Source organism: Micromys minutus (genome assembly GCF_963924665.1).
Source record: "Micromys minutus genome assembly, chromosome: 32".
NCBI lineage: Eukaryota > Metazoa > Chordata > Mammalia > Rodentia > Muridae > Micromys > Micromys minutus.
In genome coordinates, this window is record NC_137967.1 from 18,166,612 (window position 1) to 18,186,542 (window position 19,931).

The 19,931-nt window shown below is 53.0% G+C and overlaps 1 protein-coding gene across 14 annotated transcripts in view; it reads left to right on the plus strand.

The window, feature by feature from the left end:
• Positions 1-3,589: 3,589 nt before the first annotated feature.
• The window catches only part of POU2F2 (POU class 2 homeobox 2), a gene marked incomplete at both ends in the record, with an annotated part of 35,260 nt that continues 18,918 nt past the window's right edge, over positions 3,590-19,931 (plus strand). For 5 of the 14 annotated variants that reach the window (XM_080908902.1, XM_080908903.1, XM_080908894.1 and 2 more), the window contains 5 exons: positions 3,590-3,617; positions 13,447-13,512; positions 13,606-13,640; positions 13,766-13,822; positions 17,567-17,683. In XM_080908902.1, coding sequence (XP_080765028.1) covers positions 3,590-3,617; positions 13,447-13,512; positions 13,606-13,640; positions 13,766-13,822; positions 17,567-17,683 — 303 coding nt within the window. Of the gene's footprint in view, positions 3,618-13,446; positions 13,513-13,605; positions 13,641-13,765; positions 13,823-17,500; positions 17,684-17,935; positions 18,200-19,931 lie in introns of those variants that run through there. The other 9 variants (XM_080908900.1, XM_080908901.1, XM_080908893.1 and 6 more) reach the window with 5 other exon arrangements.

Genomic DNA, 19,931 nt, shown 5'->3' on the forward strand with positions numbered 1-19,931 from the left:
AGGGTCTCATGTTGCCCAGGCTAATCTTGAACTTAGTATGTGGACTCTGAATCTTGGATCCTCTGCCTTCACACCCCCCCCCCGTGCTGGTATTGCAGGTATGAGCTACCATGCCTGACTTTGTGGGGTGCTGGGGTCTGTCCATGCTAAGCAAGTGCTCTGTCTAAATAGCAGGCCCAGCTCCATGACTTGGGGCCATCGGAGAGCAATGCGTCAAGGAGACGAAGAACTGTGTAAACAAGGGGCTGGGGTACGGCTCGGTGGTTAAAAGCAGTGGCTGCTCTTGCAGAGGACCTGGGTTCCGTCCCCAGCACCTCACAACCATTTGTAACTCCAATTCGAGAGAATCCAGTGCCCTGTTCTGACCCCTGTGGGTTCCAGGCACACTCTTGGTGTATGCACAGACATGGACCGGACAAAGCAGTCATGCGCATTAGAGAAAGGAAATGTTTTACTGAGCCCAGAAGCCAAGGTAAGAGATGGGCACATGATACAGACAGCCCAGAGTGTGGATGCTAAGCGTCTGGGATACTGAGAACAGCAACTCACCCCTGTATCTGTGAGTTTGTTTGCCAACCCTAACATTCTGTTTTCCTACTTGTTTAGGCCCCTAAGTCAGTGTCCTTGATGCCCCTGAGGCTGCCTCTTGGCCTGGGCCCTCCTGAAGTCTGTCATGTTTACATCCAGAGTGGAGGCTGGACTGAAGATTGCTACTCTTGACTCTTAGGCCCAAGTTCATCCATCTCAAATCCTTGGCCTGCGACTCCATTTCTGTATCTCCCACTAGGCTAGAGATCTGAGGGGCCTCTCTGGACACCCGCACGCCTCAACCCTACAAGAGCATCACCTGTGGGGACAGATCTTTTGGGTCCCTGGGCAGACCAAGGATAAGGCAACGGGCTAGGTGATGTGATAGAAGGAGCTGGGGGGGGGGGGAAGAGAGAGAGAGAGAGAGAGAGAGAGAGAGAGAGAGAGAGAGAGAGAGAGGAAGGCAGAGGAACCGAGTTGGAGAGGGTCCCCAGGGGTGGCCAGGAGGAAGAGGCCGTGGCAGGGGGCCCTGAGGGATGAAGAACCTCACTCTCTGTCCCCGGTGGGCTGGCTGCTCCCCCCTACGGCTCCCCGGCGGGCCCCCGGGGGACCTCGCTCTAATAATGTATTTGATCGACTCGCCGGCCGCGTACAAGCGATTATTGTCTTGTCGGGAGTCAAACGTATCGATCCGGCGAGAAATATGAGCGGAGCAATGGGGCCCGCGTGTCAGTTACCGGCCCCGCTGGCCCTGGGGAGCCCCCTGCGTCTCCTTTAATTACCGCTCAGCCTTGAGCCCAGCCTGGCCTCCCCTGTGCCGCCTCCCTGCAGGCTCCCTGCACCTCCTGTGGCCCCCACTGTTCCCCAATGTTTATTCCCTACCAACCTTACTCACTGAGGGCCCAGACCCGTTCCTTTATGTAGAAGACACTCTCCACACGTTACCTATCCCAGTCCGATCTGCCAGCACCCCTCCCATCCCCAAGCCATGTGCCCCAAACTCTGCCTCTTTGTCCTTCACTCTTCCTGCAGAATCCCCTGCAGAGGCCCAGAGACTCAGACTCAGAGTTCAACATGGAGTAAAATTTATCCTAAGGGGACCATCGAGGCCTTCCCACTCTGACCTCACTTGAAGACCCGGGAGGACCTCACTGGAAATGGGTGTCCCTTCTTTTCCTAGATCACCATCTGGGGCCCAACCTGATATATGTGCTTTGGGCCAGCGCGGTGTTGAATTGGTAAAGGGCGGCCTCTGGGGGAGGGGCCCGTCTGGGTTTTAGCCCTCCATAGCGTGCTAAGTACCAGCACCGCCTTGACTTCCAACCCCTCAGAAGATAAAGCCCAAATGAAAATGGGGCTTACTGAGCAAATCAGGCTTCAGGACGAGAATCCACTACCCTACTGCCCCCCGACTTCTGCTGGGAAGACCCTCGTGTATAGAAAACCTGCAGCCAGCCACTGTGTGGTCGGCAAATGCCCTCAAATGGTTTTTCCGATAATGGGATGTTATAGAGTGTAGATACCCAGGAACCGTCCCCTCTGTGTGCAGCCTATGAGCTCAGTTCACTCCTGCCAGGTCTCGGGGTACCCACCTGTACAGGGCTGGGGGCAGAAGGCACCCCTCTAGTTCTTTGTGTCCTTCATGACTGTGCACATGGCCTGGGCTGGCCATATGTGTAGATGTGCCCTCTGCCCGTGGGTCTGCGTGTGTGTGTGTGTAGCGGATGGACCGTGGTTTTCGGGGAGGGGTAGTGTTGGGGACATCTGCAGGGATGTGCACTAGTGAATCTGTGTGTGTGCATTCGTGTGAAATACTGGGAGGGGGGCGTCCTGAGAAGAAATACTTCAGCGTATGCATATATGTAGAAGGATGAATCCAGCCGTCTATGTGTGCACGCCTGTGGTTTGGGGGACCCTCTACTTGGGGTGTAGAGTGTCCTGGATGGCCCTAGTGGGTAGGGGAGCTGTTTGGGAGACGCCAAGGCAGCTCAGCAACTCGGACCCCTGGAGCTGAGAGGAAGAAGAGGGCAGTTGGCTCGCGCCGGCCTTTGTCTGCGCCACTGCGCGCCGGAGTCCTGCGCCTTTGTGTGACCCTCGCAGGTGTGTGCGCGCGGGGCGGGGGAGGACGCGGGCCGGGAGGGAGCGGGGGGCGGGGCTCCCTCCTCCGAAGCCGGCCCCGCCCTCCCGCCCATTGACTGGACGCTGCCGCCCTCTGGCGGGCTTCGGGAAAACCGCAGGGCTGAGAGCGGAGCGGCTCGCCGAAAGCGCTCCACAGTGAACCCCGTAGACTCAGCTCCCGCTGCCCCGGGTGCACGCATTTGCTCTCTAACAGGCTTGTAGCTGTCTCTGACTCAGGCTTCGACCCCTCGCCCTAACTGCCACTTCCCATGGGCACTATTTCGTCCTAGTGGTGGCCCGAGATGCCTTACCTGTGGCACAGGTTGCAGGCCTTGGTCTGTCCCCAGGATCCTGAGCATCCTGCTTTTTTGTTTTGTTTTGTTTTGTTTTGTTTTGTTTTTTCACTTTGATGTTTCTTAGCCCAGAATCCTTGAGAAAGCCACAGCTCCCTTCTCTGATGTTCAGTCTTGTCGCTTGTGAAACGAAGCACAAAATACTGTCCCATGGCTTGACACCTGTTACGTGGGAGGTGCAGGTGAGAGAGCCCTCTCCGAACAAACCCCAAATTGTGCTTGCCTTGTTTTTGTGTAACCTCACCTTCTCTCGCAGCGTCACACGCCCTGTTCCAGATGTGTTCGCCCCTGTGCTGCGGGGGCAGGAGGCAGGAGGACTGTAGAGACACCTCCTGGTGTAGCCCCTGCAAGAGTCAGTTCCTCCAGCGTCCTCGCTTTCCACCCGACTAACCCCCCACTCTCAAATACAATCATGATCTGGGGTCGACTGGGCCGCTGGGGTCGGTCTGTGGGCCAGGGTATTTTCCCTTCCGAAGGGGGCGGACCGGCCTTGTGGTTTCCTCCCGGGGTGACTTCCGGCAGGGAGGGCTGGCCCCCAGAGAGGGCGGGGAGATGACACAGTTGTTCCCCAGCCCTGGCTGGCGGGCAGCATGGTTCATTCCAGCATGGGGGGTCCAGGTAAGAGGCTGATGCCTTCCCATGGGTGGGGAGGACAGAGGGCACTTTTGCTGGCCACCTCTGCAGACCCTTCCTGCGCCTCCTCTTCAGCTGCCCTCCTTGTTTGGGAGGCCCCGTGCTTTAGGGACACCCTTTTCTTCCTGCACTTAGCCCCCCTCCTCAGATCCTCTTTGAGCCTGTCTTGCATTAGGCACCGGGGGAGCTTCCAGTCTGTCTCCCCACTGAGTGGACGGGAGAAGGGAGGGGGCCATGTGTCTGTGGCCGGACTTCATAAGGGGAACTGGTGGGCTGGGCAGCTCCGGCGATGCTTTACACACAGGGCTGTAACAGGGTTGGAAGGCCAAGCGGTTGTGTTTGGGTGGTGCAAGTGTGCTTATGTGTGTGGGTGTGGTGTCCTGGTTCCCTGCTTACCACTGTCACCCCTGGGTGTGCAGGGGGTCTGCTGTGTGTGCCCGTAGACGTGGTTTCGTCCCGATTCAGTCCACTTATTCTGCGAAATGGGCACTCTTCTTATCCACCCTCAGTCTCCTCATCCCTCTCCATGCATTATGTCTTTGAGTCGGTACAAGCTTGCCTGGGAGAGCTGGGGACTGTGCAGGCACGGGATCAGGTGATTTGCACTTGGGGACTCATTTCGTAGAGGTATGCTGAGTCTCTGCCCAGACTTAGCACGCCTCAGCAGTGTGCTGGGAATTGTAAGGCGAAACCAGCGCGGCTTGGCCCAGTGCCGGGGTATCTCGTCCAGGGTCAGTACTTCACGGCTGCCTTTCTTGGGACTCTAGAGCTTTGGCCGAGTGTGTGTCAAGCTCTTGGGTGACTGTCGGTGTCAGTGTTAGCTTGGTGTACATCCCTCCGACGTGGGACAGGAGGTGGGGACATCGCCAAGCCCCTTCAACAACCACTGGTTACTGGGACGTTCTGTGCTGGATGTCGGTGTGGTAAACATGTGAGGTCTAGGCTTCAGGTCTGCCTTTCTGGAGTCATAAGTTTAGTGGACAATCCTCGGGTGGTCAGACTTGGGGTGGGGGCGCGGAACAAGGATGATAGTCCAGAAGTTATCCGGTTCCGCTGTCATGGTGGCAGGGAGGGCTTCCTGGAGGAGGTGTCCGAGCTAGGGTATAAAAATGATGGCGGTGGACGGTAGGAAGACTTGGATTGACAGGTAATGAGTCACTGAGGTGATTGTGTGGGTGTACACATGTGTACCTGTTCAGTGTACATACGCGGTCCAGACTGTCTGCGCATGTTCAGCGCCTTCACCACTGACTCACCTCCAGTGAGAACTTGTAGGCACTGGACAGACATTGGGCCCTTTACTGGGGCTTTCTGGAGGATAAAAAAAATCCTACCCAGAACTGTTACGGGTTTTCACCATGTAGCATTGGCAAGAATCAATACATCGTGAGGATTCGATTAATACACCGTGTGGCCTTGGGCAAAGCACTCGCTGCCTGTGTTCCGGCTCTCTACCTATGGAGTGTCTCAGGGGTCTGTGTGGTTATCTCAGAATGAACCAACTCTAGACACGAGTGTATGCATATCAGATCATCTGTGCCTATGACTGTGCGTGTGTGCGTGTGTGTGTGTGTGTGTATGTGTGCGTGTGTGTATGTGTGCGTGCGTGTATGTGTGCGAGCGCGAGTGTGTGTGTGCGTCACTCTAGATATGAGTAAGTGCACGTGTACATGCATGTATCTGGATGGGTTCTTTACCAGCCTATGGCATCATCTGAGTGTGTGTCTACCTGTAGGTTGTATGTGCACGCACACACATGCACATGTGAGTGTGGGCAAGTATCTGTGGCACTCAGAGGTCAGGCGCAGGGTGTCAGGCCTTGCCTTCTGCCTTGACACAGGCTGGTTGGTTGGCCAGCTCCCCCTCACGTCTGTACTGGGGATGCAGACACACATCCCTGCAGCCAGTTTTTGAAGATGGGGATCTAGGGACTTGAACTCAGACCCTCATGTTTGGCCGTTTCCCCAGCCCCACCAGCTTCTCGGGGGGGGGGGGGTAGGATGGACGTTTGAATGGTCAGGTGGAAACATCAGGGTGTTGCAGACAGGACCAAACCTTGCAACCTGGGCCGTGTGTACAGCGTGTACATCGTTTAGGGCAGTGGCGGGTGGAGGCTCACCTTGGCTGGCACTCACCCCAGCCTGCCCTTCATGCATTCACTCATTCCAGACGGAGGCTGTGAAGGGTGATGCTCTGGGCATGCACTTACTCCTCTCTGGGATCTATAAACACCTATGTGGGGAGTTTGGCATCGCTGGCTGTAGCTGGCTATGCCAGAGCTCTTGCTGTCTTGCTGTGTCCGCTATCTGGATCTCCATCCCTCCTCCGCCCTGACAGGACAGCACTGTTTGATCCCCTGTGGTTACCTGGGACGGCTGCAGGGTTGGGGGGTAGGAGGTGGCACTCCTCAAGAGACTAGAGGTTCCCGGTAGCACCCAGCCCTGCCCAAGGGGGCTCCCAGGCCGTAAACTTGATGTGTGTGGAGACAGAGTACCCAGGGGACAGGCCAAGTGGGGCCGGGAGGGTGAGGGGCAGTTCTCCGGCTCTCTATATTTAGCCCCATTTTCGGTAAGTACTAACGAGAAGCTAGACTAAAGCCTGCTAAAAACTGGCTGGGGGAAATGTAGAGGAGAAGTGAAAGTCGGGGAGGGAGGGCCAGGGAGGGTAGAAGGGACCTAGGGTCTCTGGTCTGGCCCACTTGGGGCAAGTGAGGGTAAACTCAGAGTTTGGGCAGCCTGGGGTGGATCTGGCCTGAGGGACATGGGGTTTAAGGGACATGGGAGAGAAGCTGGTACTTCTCCTTGCAAAATGTCACACGTGACCTGGGGTGACAGGGGGACCACCATAAATAGCTAGCCAACTTTTCCATGTGGTTGAGGCTTCAGGAAGTACCAGGATTTTAGAGCACCTTAAAATCTCCTGGGGGGACTTTTAAAAAGCTGAATGTCCAGGGAAGGGAGTGTGTGTGGTTCAGTGGTAGAGCACTTGCTGAGCCTGCAAAAAGCCCTGAGTTCTAGCTGGAACACACACACACACACACACACACTCACATGTATACACACTTCCGTACACTAGTGTATGTTTTGAAAAAAAATCTGGAAGCCCGGGTGTCACGTTGACAAGGCTGTCTGGTGGTGATGGCCGTGGCATGGTGGTATCTCTGCACAGCTGAGGGCCGTGACTTGGGCTTGTCTCTGCTCTGGACTGAAGCTGAGCCCTGGCACGGGCATCATTTGGTTCACAGTGAAGATGAAGCTCCAAGCGTGTGTTACTTCCTTGTTCACTAGTGCTCAGCAGGCTAACACAAGGGGAATATCAAATTTGAGGCCAGCCTGGTCTATATAGTGAGTTCTAGGACAGCCAGGGCTACACAGAGAAACCCTGTCTCAACACCTCCTCCCACCCTCCCCCGACAAAAACAAAACAAGAAAACCTACAACAACGCACAGCACGAAGAAACAGACAGGTCTAGCGGCCCAGGTCCTAATCCCAGCTACCAAGAAGCAGGGCCAAGAGGATTGCAGGTTCAAGGCAGCCTGGACAAGTTATTAAGACCCTGTCTGGAAATGAAAAGTGAGAACCAGGCCTGGGGCTGTATCTTGGCCTTCGGGGTTCTGGCCTAGCATGGGGTTTGGACCCCAGCAGCACATAAAACACAGCATTGGTGCACGCAGCCAATCCCAGCACTCAGGAGAGGCAGCGGGACCCAGAGTCCAGGTGTGTTGTGAGGCCAGCCTTTGCTGCAGGAGACCCTGTTCCCAAAAGGGAGACAATGGCAAATTGCTTGTCCCACGTGGTTGGAGACTTCAGCTGGATCGATGGTCAGTCAGTGGAACCTTGTTTACCCTCCGTGGGAGTAACTGCACCCTCCGCGCCAGGTGTGGCGTGCTGGGTCACGGGGTAAAATTTTAGAGAGAGCTGGGCAAACAGAACGGTGGCATTTTCCTCCAGATCACTTTCTGTCCCTAGCTACCATCCCCTCAAAGGGCAGAATCAGAGTCGCTTCCCGAGGGGACGTGGGGACTGCAAGGTTGATCGGAGGCTGACAAGAACCAAACCGAACCGCCTGGAGCTCTTCAAAGAGAAGCCGGAGTGCTGGCAGAGGAAGGAAGGCTCTGGTAGGGAGGAGCAGAGGGGAGGGTCTGGAGGATGGAGCTTGCAGCCCCGGGGTCACCATCAACTATGACAACCCGAAGATCAAACCAGACCTTTTCAAGGAGTTCCCAGGCTGATTGGAAAGACACATGGGTCCCAGAAGGCCACAGCCTCTGGGTGGTGATGGGAGATGAAGGGGCAGAGGGAACTGGGCCACAGATGATAAGGAGACTCCTGTCTCCGCGTCAGGCCATCAGGGTGGCATCCTAGGGGACAGCCTCAAAGTGGGGGGCATGGCTCTAGGCAGAGGCACCAGTATGAGACCACCAAGTCCTCGGGGAACTATGGGAAGGCAGCGAGGGACAGAGATCGGGAAGAAACAGTTTGTGGAGGAAAGACCCCCAGCAGTCAGCCAGGACCTGCTCTGAGCTGGTCATGAGGCAGGGCAGGTCCTCGCCTGTGAAAGAGGGACCTAAACAAGACACCATAGTCCCAGGGCTCAAGGAGGTGTGGCCAGAGGGCAGGAACCACAGGAGGTTTGGGATGCTGTAAAGTGTCACCAAGCAGGTGGCTGGTGTGTTCTTTAATTCTGAAGGCTAGAGATCCAAGATGGAGTTTCGGCAGGGCCGGGCCCATCCAAGGCCTGTGACTGCCAGTGACTGTAGTCTCCGAATGGCTCTACATGGTCGTGTGTGTGTGTGTGTGTGTGTGTGTGTGTGTGTGTGTGTGTGTGTTCCCAATCTCCCCTCCTTGTCTGCCAGCCCCCCTCTCCTTCCTCTTCAACTCTCAGGAATCCTCCTGCCTTAGCTCTCTTGGTGCCAGCATTGCAGGCCAAATTCTTCCTCTTATAATGGCTTCACTTAATGTTATGTATTTTATTAGTGACCCCTACTTTTCAAATCCAGGGTGACACATACCTGTAATACCAGAATTGGGGAAGATCAGGCAGGGGGATCATGATTTTGAGGCCGTCTGGGGCTACTGTCTTTTTATTTAAAAAAAAAAAAAAAAAAGAACTCGGTTGGAGCGCTAGCTCAGTGGGTAGAGCACTTGCCTAGCATGCATGAAGCCCTGAGTCGGGTCCTCCGTCCCTCCTAACCTGTATTGGTGCAGGCCGTCCTGGCGCGCAGGAGATGGTAGAAGCAGGAGGAATCAGAAGTTCAAAAGCATCCTTGGCTACAGAGCTATCCAGAGCTACATGACACCCTGACTCAAAAAAGCAAGCAAGCAAGCAAACAAACAAAAAAAAAAAAAAATCCCAAAAACAAAGAAAGAAAAAAAATAGGACCAGCAAGATGGCTTGCAGCCAAGCATGAAGACTTGAGTTCAGTCCCTGGAACTCATATGGTAGAAGGAGAGAATCAACTCCTGCAAGTTGCCCTCTGACTTTCACTCATCTGCCACAGCACATACATGTACATGTGAACCACACACATACATGCATACACATGAATCACAAACATGTATACACACACATGAATCGCATGCACATACATGTACACATACATGCGAACGACATGTACATACACGCCTGAATCACATGCATGTACACATACATGTGAATAATTTAATGTTTTGAAATGCAAAACAGATTTGCAAAAGATTCTGTCTCCAAATACAGTTACATTCAGAGTAGACCAGGACATGTGGCTTTCGGTGTGTGGGGGGTTTAGGGGGAGACAAACTTACCCCACAGCAGAGGGCAGGGGTGTGTGTGTGTGTGGAACTTCTGGGCTGGCGAGGTGAGAGGCTGCCCCGTCTGTGGGCGACAGAGGCACTTGGCAGATGGGAGTCACAGATGTACCAGCTGTGACCCCGGCAGGTGGATCCCCCAGCAGGAAGAGATGTTCTCTGTGTTGAAGAACATCGAGGAGGAACTGGACACAGGGTGCCAAGGGAGGTGGCCATACCCTGAAGGCCAGGCTAGGGGACCTGGGTGTGTACCGAGGTGAAGGGCTAGGTGGGAGGGGTCTGGCACAGGCGATTGAGGGCCCTGCGCTTCAGGGATGCTGCCAAGGTAGGATTCTGGGCCAGGGAGGGTTAGGAGCTGCCTGGTCTGTGTGAGATGTGACTAGCGTTCGTCAGGGCCTGGCCCCGGCTTCTTCCATCTCTCACTGGATCTGAGCTGCCGAGCTCATTTCTGAGGAGTGATTCCCAAGTTTGACCTCTGGCCTACATACAATACACATAGGCACATCGGTGTATATGTCCAGTCAGTCATCCATGTACTGCCCCACAACACACACACACATGCACATAGCCATACATGCACGTGGAAATCAAAGGATAACTTGTGGTTTCTCTTCTCACACCATGTGGGGTCTGGAAGTTGCACTCAGGTCACCGGGCTTGCAGGCAGGAGCCACCTCTTCAGTCTGTCAGCCCGTTTCTTGAGACAGGTTCTGTCACCGAGCCCTGTGGCCTATGGCTTAGGCTGGGCTGGCTGGCCAGCTAGACCCAGGGTTTTCTCTCTCTCCCTCCCTGAGGCACCAGAATGAAAACCACACACCTGACTTTCTGCATGGGTGCTGATGCTTGCATCAGGACCATTTCAGTGACCTAGCAGTCTCCCTGATCTCATTTGTCTGTTTATTTTTGGAAGTGATATTGATTCCACCAAGGGCCAGGCACACAAAAGGCAAGCACCATCCCACTGGGAGATAAGCCCAGGATAGTCTCACTGAGATACTAGCCCAGGCTATCCTTTCTGTGTTTTATTGAGATGCAGCGTACAAGCCAGGCATTGTGTGGTTCACCCTTGCACTCCCAGCAATCTAGAGGCTGAGGCAGGCCTACTCAGAAGGCAGAGGCAGGCAGATCTCTGAGTTCGAGGACAGCCTGGTCTTGAAAAGAAAACAAGACAAACAAACAGAACCCTTGGATTTTAAACGTACAGCTGGTGAGTTCTGGTATCTGAAGACGCCGCCTTTCCTGGTCAGTGTTTTCTAGAAACGCTCAGTTGTGACTTTGGTTGCCCGAGTGCAGGGCCCGATCTCCTAGAGGCTCCTGAGGAGTTTATTGGTTCTGTCTTTTTGTGAATTATTATTATTGTTGTTGTTGTTGCTATTTATTACTGGAGCATGTGATGTGTATGTTGTTCGTGGAAACCAGAGGATGGTTTTCAGGAGTCAGCTTCTTCTTCTGAGGTGGCTCCCAGATGCTGAACGGAGGCCAGCTGTCTTCCATGGCAGGTCCTTGTCAGTGGAACCATCACCCAGCTCCAGCCCCTTTGTTTTGAGACAGCTTCTCTTGTAGCCCAGGCTAGTCTCAAAGCTGCAGTGTATCTGAGGATGGCTTTCAGCTCCCGGCCCTCATCCGGAACCTCTCAAACCCTGGGTTGGCAGAGACTCTCATCAGGGTCTTAAAGGCTCAGTGTCCCGGCTTCCTGGCCGTATGTTTGCATTTCTGTCTGTCTGCTTTCACTCCGCCTGTGAGACTCAGCACTGTGTTTGAGGCAGGACTTCATGCATGTTTAGTGACAGAGTGTGATTTGTTGTATGGACAGACCACATTTTGGTTCACAGATAGGCTTTTGAATGTTTTCCAATCTGGAGCCGTGGTACGAAATCTGAACATTTGGCCCTGGGCCTTTGGTGGCAACTTATTCTTTTCCCTGTTTGTGTGTGTGTGTGTGTGTGTTTAGAGCATGTGTATGAAGAGTTTGCATATGCGTGTGTGTCTGTGTGAGGTGTATGTATGGCATGTGTGTATGTGTGGTGTAGTATGTGCATAGTGTGTGTGTTTAGGATATATGTGTATAGTATGTTTTGTGTTTGGTGTGGGGGTTATATATATGGTGTGTTTGGGTTGTGTGTGTATGTGTGTGGTCTGTGTTTATGTCTGTGTGTGGTGTGTGTGATGTGTGTTTGTGTATATGGTGTGTGTGTGTTTGTATATATGGTATATGTGTGTGTGTGGTGTGCGTGGTGTGTGTTTCTGTATATGGTATGTGTGTGATGTGTGTTTGTGTATATGGTGTGTGTTTGTATATATGGTGTATGTGTGTATGTGGTGTGTGTGATGTGTGTGTTTGTATATATGGTATATGTGTGTGTGTGGTGTGTGTGATGTGTGTGTGTGTTTGTGTATATGGTGTATGTGTGTGTGTGGTGTGTGTGATGTGTGTTTGTGTATATGGTGTGTGTGTTTGTGTATATGGTGTGTGTGTGTATCTGGGAATGGAACCCAGGGCCCTGTGGAGGCACCGAGTCACTGGAGCTGCCACCTCATCAGCTGTCCCTGGAGTACTTGTATTGTTTACCCCCAAGTTGTATACAACACCGGACTTGGTTCTTTTCCTTCTAATTACGTATATAGGGGACCGTGTGTGCACATGTCTGCCAGCTTTGGATCCCCTGGAGCTGGAGTTACAGGCAGTTGGGAGCTACCAGAAATGGGTGCCGGAAAGTGAACCGCATCCTCTGCAAGAGCGGTACTTGGTCTTTGCCTCTGAGCCATCTCCTGCCCCTTCAGCCTAGCTTTTGGATTGGGAGTTTAAAGTAAGAGTGGCTGGTGTTTCGCCTCAAGTAATCCTCAACTGTGAAAGTCCTAGAGGCTTCCTGTTTCTCCCTGTGCTGAGCTCTCTCCACACGTTAGCCTTCTGAGACCATCTGAGGTGCAGAACATGGTGCGACTGGACGCCTTCTTTGGAGGGCGGGATTCTGTGATATTGTTGGGGCTTTTGGGTAGTCCAGGAGGGGTGTTGTGAGTAAAATCTCAGACCACTGACAGTCAAAGTCACAGGAAAGACTTGGAGAGTCTCAGGCTGGGAAGGAGATGGTACCATGACAAGAACAGGCTATGAAACACCAAAGGTGAATCCCAGGACTGTTAGCCCAGAGGGATCCGGGTCAGAAGCAGGGAACCTAGATTCAGAGCACTGAAATGCAGCCAGGATACCCACCGCTGCTCATGAGTGTTTGGGGTGACAGCCCTTGGAGCCTCAGCTTCCTCCATGTAAAATGGAGAATCTTACCCCTCTGACTCCTGTGTACTGTTTGGTGCTGTGCTGGGTGGCGTCAGACTCACTGCCCTGCCGCCTGCCTCCCTCGGGTTCTGTGTGGGTTGATTTGCAGGCACAGCTGGGATTCCAGGCTTTGGGAGACACTGCTTTTAAGAGCAGGGTCAGGGTAGAGGTGGGTGGGGTAGGGGCCGGAGGAGGTTAGGGTGCGGCTACAGGCTTTTGACATCATGCAGGAGGAAAGGCTGGTGGGAGTTATGTGAGGACGTGGGGACAGGGAAAGTGTCGGATCAGGGGACGACTGAATCACACTGTGAGATCTGACAGCTTCTCATTTTGGGGCTCCTGTAACCCCATCACAGCTTGCTTGCCCTGCTCAAAGTGGAAAACATGTCTCACTCGAAACCCGGTAGGGCACAGGCTAGAGCCCCGGCCACCTGCCTGGGAAGGAGGTCAGAGGCTGTACGGGCTCCTGTGGAGCCCCGCCGGCCCCTCCCAGCCAGCTGATGTCTTCTTGTGACCATATCCCATGTCCCACCCTGCCCTGTGGGTGCTTCACGGTAGGTGACAGACAGCTCCTGTGCCACTTTTTGGAGGTGTCCTCTTCCGTGAACTCTCTGGAAGAGCTACTTCAAGGCGTCAGGGGTAGGTGTGGGGTTGGGAAAGGTTTAGTGGGGGTGGGGCTGGCAGAAGAAGGGCCTCCGAGCCCTCCTGGCTGCCTCTCCCACCCCTCCATTTTCATCCCTTCTCTGGTCACAGAAATAAGAATGTCTAAGCCCCTGGAGGCCGAGAAGCAAAGCCTGGACTCCCCATCAGAGCACACAGGTGAGTGTGGGTGGGCAGAGGTGGGGAAGCTGGGGGATGGGGTGGGGACCGAATGTAGGGATGCGCAGTAACATCATGCCTTCTCTCTTACAGACACCGAAAGAAATGGACCCGACATTAACCATCAGGTCAGGCTCACTCAGACGCACAGGAGGGAGGGAAGGATGGAGCAGTGGTTAGGGGGCGGAGGGCAGGTGTCCAGAACTTTTCACGACCCCATTCCCATCCCCTTGCCCCAACTCTCTCTTTACAGAATCCCCAGAATAAAACATCTCCATTCTCTGTGTCCCCAACTGGCCCCAGCACCAAGGTAAGTACCGGTGGGGTCATCGGGGAAGCGGGTGGTACTCGCTTCGGTGTGTTTGCTGTGGACCGAGGTCCTGCAAGGGTACCAAGAGGCAAGGTTCCTGCCCTTTCTCACCCTCAGGTTCCCGCCCCAGGCTTGTGACTCACCCAGTCTCCTTCCCCTTCCCTAGGGGGTGGGGGTGGCCAGGGGAATCCCCCCCAGAGCCCCAGGACGATAACAACAGGAAGCCAAAGCCCCGCCCCCATCCCGACTTCCCTGGCCAAAGGGGGCCTGAAGCACCCCTGTACCCCAACAGAGAGAGACACAGAGAGAAGCAGACAGAGATAGAGAGAGACCAACAGAGAGAGAGAGAGACAGACACACAGACAGCAGGGAGCAGGATAAGAGAAGTTGGCAGACCCCGTGAGGACAGCCATGGGGATGGAGTAGCGGTGATGGAGAGAGGGGGCTCTGTGCTTAGGCACTGTGGAACTTGGTGTATAGGGGGCTTCTGAGGCCCAGTCTCCATCCAGCGTGATGGGGGTAAGTGCCACAGACTGGTTCAGACACTGGAAAGGAGAAGCAAGAATGGGGGCGTGGACAGAGTCCTGACCAGAGGTGGCTGAGGGATGAGGTGAGACTCAGCAGGGCTCTTCACCCAGCCCTGCAGCTTTGCTGTGTGACCATGGGAAAGTCACTTCCCCTCTCTGGGCTTCTTAGTTTCCTCTTCTCTAACACTGGGCTGGGGGCAGGGTGCGTGGGGAAGGAGGGTGGGTGGTCAGGACAGCCTCTGAGGTCCTCCCCACATCTACTATGTCTCCATACCTTGTGAGCAGGTACCTTTTGTACAGGGGTGCACGTCCGAAGGGCCCCTTGACCTTCTGACCTCAGCCTTGGTGTTCCCCTTTACTCCAGCTGTCCATCTTTGCTCCCATGAGCAGCCTGCTCTGAGAGCCAGTGAGAGGTCCTCCCTCCCCTTCCCAGGCCTGGCTACCCTTTATACCTCACCCTTATTCTCTGGCCCTGGCCTTTGCGCCACCCCACCTCCTATGACAGGAGCATCCCCAGATCGGCCATCTATGTCCTGCCACCCCAACACATCTGTGCACCACTGGGGTGTATTATTTACATAATAATTTTGTTAAGTGATTCAATTTTTAAAAACATTTTTTATCGTGGAAAATGTGATACCAAAAAAAAAAAAAAAAAATCGTGTAACACAAACAGCAACCCGTAGGAACTTATCGATCTCTTCCAACAATTACCAGATCACTAACAGGTTCATTTTTTTTCCCAAGAGCTTGAATAAATGGGGTTTTAAATGGAAAATTCATGAATGGAAAACCAGAATCGTTTCCCATGCAAATAAATACGGTTATTAAATTCTACCCAGAGTCCCTCATGTCCTGGGCCTCTCCTCCACTGGTGGGAAGGGAAGAGAGTCACTGCTGCTTAAATGTTTAAAACGCCATCACTGAGATCACTGAGTGTGGCGGCGTGGGTATCTGATCCCAGCTCTCTAGAGGGAGGTGAGGAGTAATCCCAGGCTGCACCAGTAAGTTCCAGGCTAGCCTGAGCAACTTAGCAAGACTCTGTTTCAAAAACAGTAGGCCAGGAATGTGACTTCATGGGCTGAGGGCTTGAGTAACATTCATGATGACTCTGGATTTGATCCCTGGGACTCCATCAACTTTGCACGGTGACATGGCTCTCTAGGTGGGGGAGGCAGGGAGGCCAGAAGTTCAAGGTCATCTTTGACGTCCTAGAGAATTTGAGGCCACCCTGGCCTGCCTGAACCTGCTTCAAAAAACAGAAGCTAAGTATAATAGAGCATGCCTTGAATCCCACCACCCCGGAGGCAGGCATATCTCTTAAGAGATCGGGGCTAGCCTAGTCTACATAGCAAGTTCCAGGCTAGCCCCCTTTAAAAAAAAAACTTTTAAAAAGTTTCTAGTGTTTTTTTTAAAACTTCATATTAAAACATAACACCTATCAAAACACACACAGATCTTTAGTGTGTCATTCTGAATTTTCCCAAACTAAGCACGCCCAAGAATGCTGTTGGGTCTGGTGATGTGTGCTGCTCTTCCCAGCTCTAAGGAGAATAAGGCAAGAAGAGTGCACTGAGTTTGAGGCCAGCCTGGGCTACAGGGGAAAAAAACCTAAGTAATTTAGAGGAAAGTGGAATGAGGTGGTTCAGTGAGAAAGGAGGCTTGCCACCAAGCCTGAATGACCCGAGTTCGATCCCTGGAACCCGTATGGCGGAAGGAGAGACTTCCTGAAAATTGTCCTCTGACTGCCACATGTGTACACCTACACACGCAAAGAAAATAATGTAAAATAAAAATAAACATTTTTTTAGACGCCGACTACAGCAAGCCGGAGAGAGAGCCTTTAACATCTTTTCTGGCGAAAACCCGTACCTCCAACTTGTAATAGTGTGGTTTCTGAGGCCTTTCCTGAACCTCTGTGTGTCTGTCTATCTCCCTCTGCGTCCCAGGCAATACTCCTTGTCTCCTTACATAAGTCATCTCTCTCTCTCTCTCTCTCTCTCTCTCTCTCTCTCTCTCTCTCTCTCTCTCTAGATCTCCTTTTGCTGAAGGAGATGCTGGGCGATAGATAGATAGTCCCTGCTGTCCGGTCTGGTCCAGCAGTATGGTGTCTATCAAACGCCCCCACCCCTCAGCCACGCCCCCTTTTGTTTCTTGAGATAGGGTATAAATATGTAACCTAGGCTGGTCATCAAACTCAAAATTCTCTTGCCTCAGCCTCCCAAGTGCTGAGGATGACAGGTGCTCATGCCATAACCATTCCAGCTGGTAAGGCTGAATTGTCCTGGGTCTTTTTATTTTCAGTTAAAACTACTTAATTTAATTTTTTGATATTATAGTATAATTACATAAATTTCCTTCCCTTACCTCCCTCTAAAGCCTCCCCATAAGTCGCTCCATGTTCTTCTTTAAATTCATGACTGCTCTTTTTCTTTTTCTAACAATTTATTTTATTATTTTAAGATTTATTTATTTAATGTATGTGAGTACACTGTAGCTGTCTTCAGACACACCAGAAGAGGGCATCAGATCCCATTACAGATGGTTGTGAGCCACCATGTGGTTGCTGGGATTTGAACTCAGGACCTCTGGAAGAGCAGTCGGTGCTCTAACCACTGAGCCATCTCTCCAGTCCCTTCAACAAAATTTTATTCCAAAGGACAAGTCAGAGCTGAAGTCCCCTAGGCGGGTGTCGTAGCTCACGCCTTCAATCCCAGCACCTGGGAAACAGAAGCAGGTGGATCTCTGTGAGTTTGAGGCCAGCCTGGTCTACATAGCGAGTTCCAGGACAACCAGGGCTACAATGTGAAACGCTGTCTCAAAACAAACAAACCAACAACCCAACGAAACAAAATAGTTATACCCCAAGTTGAAGCAAGTGAGGGGCATGTGGGAGTCCTAGAGACCTGCCCATCAACATTTCCCATTTTACAGGTGGGGAAACTGATCCCAGGAGGAGGAAAGCATTTTCCAAAGGGGAAGGGAGTTTGTGTGCCGATGGGGTACTAGCTCTAACCGACTTCTGAGAAGCCTCAGGCCAGAGAAGTGGTCAAAGGGTCTCAAGCCATGGCCTGGCCCCTCCTCTAGCCCACCCCCCTGTGTCAGCCTAGGGCTGCCACAGCCACACACGTACCCTCTTTTTGGTTCACAGGTGGGCATTCTCTCTGGCCTCCACTTAACATTCTGGGGTCCCGGACCCTGCCTCTCTCCTCCCCAGATCAAGGCTGAAGACCCCAGTGGTGATTCAGCCCCAGCAGCACCCCCGCCCCCCCAGCCGGCTCAGCCTCATCTGCCCCAGGCCCAACTCATGTTGACGGGCAGCCAGCTAGCTGGGGTAAGTATCTGGTGAAGGACCGTGCTGAGGGTACAAACCTCCCATCTATCCCAGGCCCTAGTGGTGACAAGTCTCACGGAGGCCGCACCTGCTTTCTCTCTCTCTCTCTCTCTCTCTCTCTCTCTCTCTCTCTCTCTCTCTCTCTCTCTTGCCTCTTCTGTGTCCTGTAAAAGATGTGTCTCCTAACTCAGATCCTAAACCCTCTCTGCCTTCTCTGCCCCTGCTGCCCTGGCTGTGCCCGCTCGCCCGCAGCTCTCAGCGCTGATACCTGCTCAGCAACAGCTCCTTCTTCAGCAAGCTCAGGCCCAGCTGCTGGCCGCTGCGGTCCAGCAGTCCAGCGCCGCCGCCGCTGCTGCCGCCGCCTCCACCTCCTCTTCCACCTCTTCTGCCTCCTCCTCCACCTCGCAGACCCCAGCCTCCTCTGGGGGAGGTGACCTGCCGCCATCACAGCCTACCAGCCAGCCCCCAGGGACCCCACAGCTCACCTTGTCCCAACCCATCCAGCTCACAGCACAGGTAAGGGCAGCCACCACACCCTACGCTCCAGAGCAAGGGGCCTGCTGAAGCGGGGAGTGTGCACACGGAAGGGCACACTCCATGAGGGCCCTTCTGACACCAACCACGTTCTGGGCGGTTCTGCAACCTGCAAGTGTCAGAGTTTTGGGAGAGTGTACCTTCCCGTCCTATGGATGGCTAAAGCAAGGCTCCCAAGGAGTAACCCCTGGACCTGAGTCCTCTTCCCCGTGGGTTGAGCCACACAGTTTCTGTGCATCTTCCAAACGTTCATCAAATAACCAGAAGTTGCTACCCTCATTCCTGTGAATGGTGTCTGTGTGGGCATAAAACAAAAAGGCCAGGAATTAGGATTAGTGTTCCCGGCAGGCCTGGGAACGTAGCTCAGTTGGTCGAGCTTGCTCGGTATAAAGCCCTGGCTTCAAACCTAAGCACCCAAGCATAATTCTAGTGTGACGGCAACACACCTACCATCCCAGCACTCAGGAGGTGAGGACAGATGGATCAGAAAGTCGAGGTTACTTACCGAGTTTGAGGTCAGCCTAGGCTATGGGAGAAAGCAAAGCGAAATTACAAATAATCAAAAGCCCTTAGAAGTAGAGCCATGCTTCTTGGTTCATTCAGTGGACAATCTTCCAGGGAAGAGGTCGATGAACTGAGTTTAAGGCCAGTTTCATCCTCCTAATGTTGGAGCCAGCACATTTACCCCAAACCATGACTGCTCTTCCAGAGGTCCTGAGTTCAAATCCCATCAACCACATGGTGGCTCACAACCATTTGTAATGGGATCTGATGCCCTCTTGTGACAGCTACAGTGTGCTTATATAAATGAAATAAACAAATATTTATTTAAAAAACAAAAAGCCAAACAGCCAGGGCTACCCAGAGAGACCCTATTTCAAAAAGAGAGAGAGAGAGAGAGACAGAGACAGAGAAAGAAAGGGAACTCTATGTGTTGGCGCATATCTGCAGCCCCAGCACTCAGTAGGCTGAGGCAGGAGGATCTCTGAGTTTGAGTTCCGATCGAGCCACCTAGCAAAACCTAGAAAACGACAGAATAAGACCAACCAAGAAAATCCAGAAGACGTATTGTCTCAAACTGCTCTGCCGACGTGAAGATGTCGACAGGGCCATGCTCCGTCTTAGGAAAAGCCTTCCTTAGCTCCTGGCAGTGGCAGCGGTCCTTAGCTTTCCAAGGTGGAGATGGGTCAGACAGGTCACTCTACCGTCTGCCTGTGTTGCCACGCGGACTCTTCTGTCTCTGCGCATGTCTCTGTCCAGAGTTCCTGTTCACATGAAGGCATCTCTCTCTGTGCTAGTGTAGTCTCGGGGGCTTTGTTTAACTTTGCAAGGCCGTGTATTGCAGGTACCATAGTCAGGACTTGAAGCTGTTTTTCTCGGGTTGGGCACAGGTCGACTCAACAGTGACGGATGTATTTTCCATACAGTGGTGCCTGGTCTCAAGTGGTGGCTCACAAGTGGTGAGACTTAGCAGGGCATAGTGGAGCAAACCTTTTCCCAGGAGGCAGAGGCAGGTAGATCTCTGTGAGTTTGAGTCCAGCTGGGTCTGTGCAGTGAGAACATCCAGAACTACATAGAGAGACCCTGTCTCCAAAAAAAAAAAAAAAAAAGAAAAAAAAGAAAGAAAAAGGTGGTGATTCTTGGTCTCAAAATAAAAAGTGAAAATATAGGCTGAAGATGTAGTTCACTGGTAGACATCTGCCTAGAATCCCCC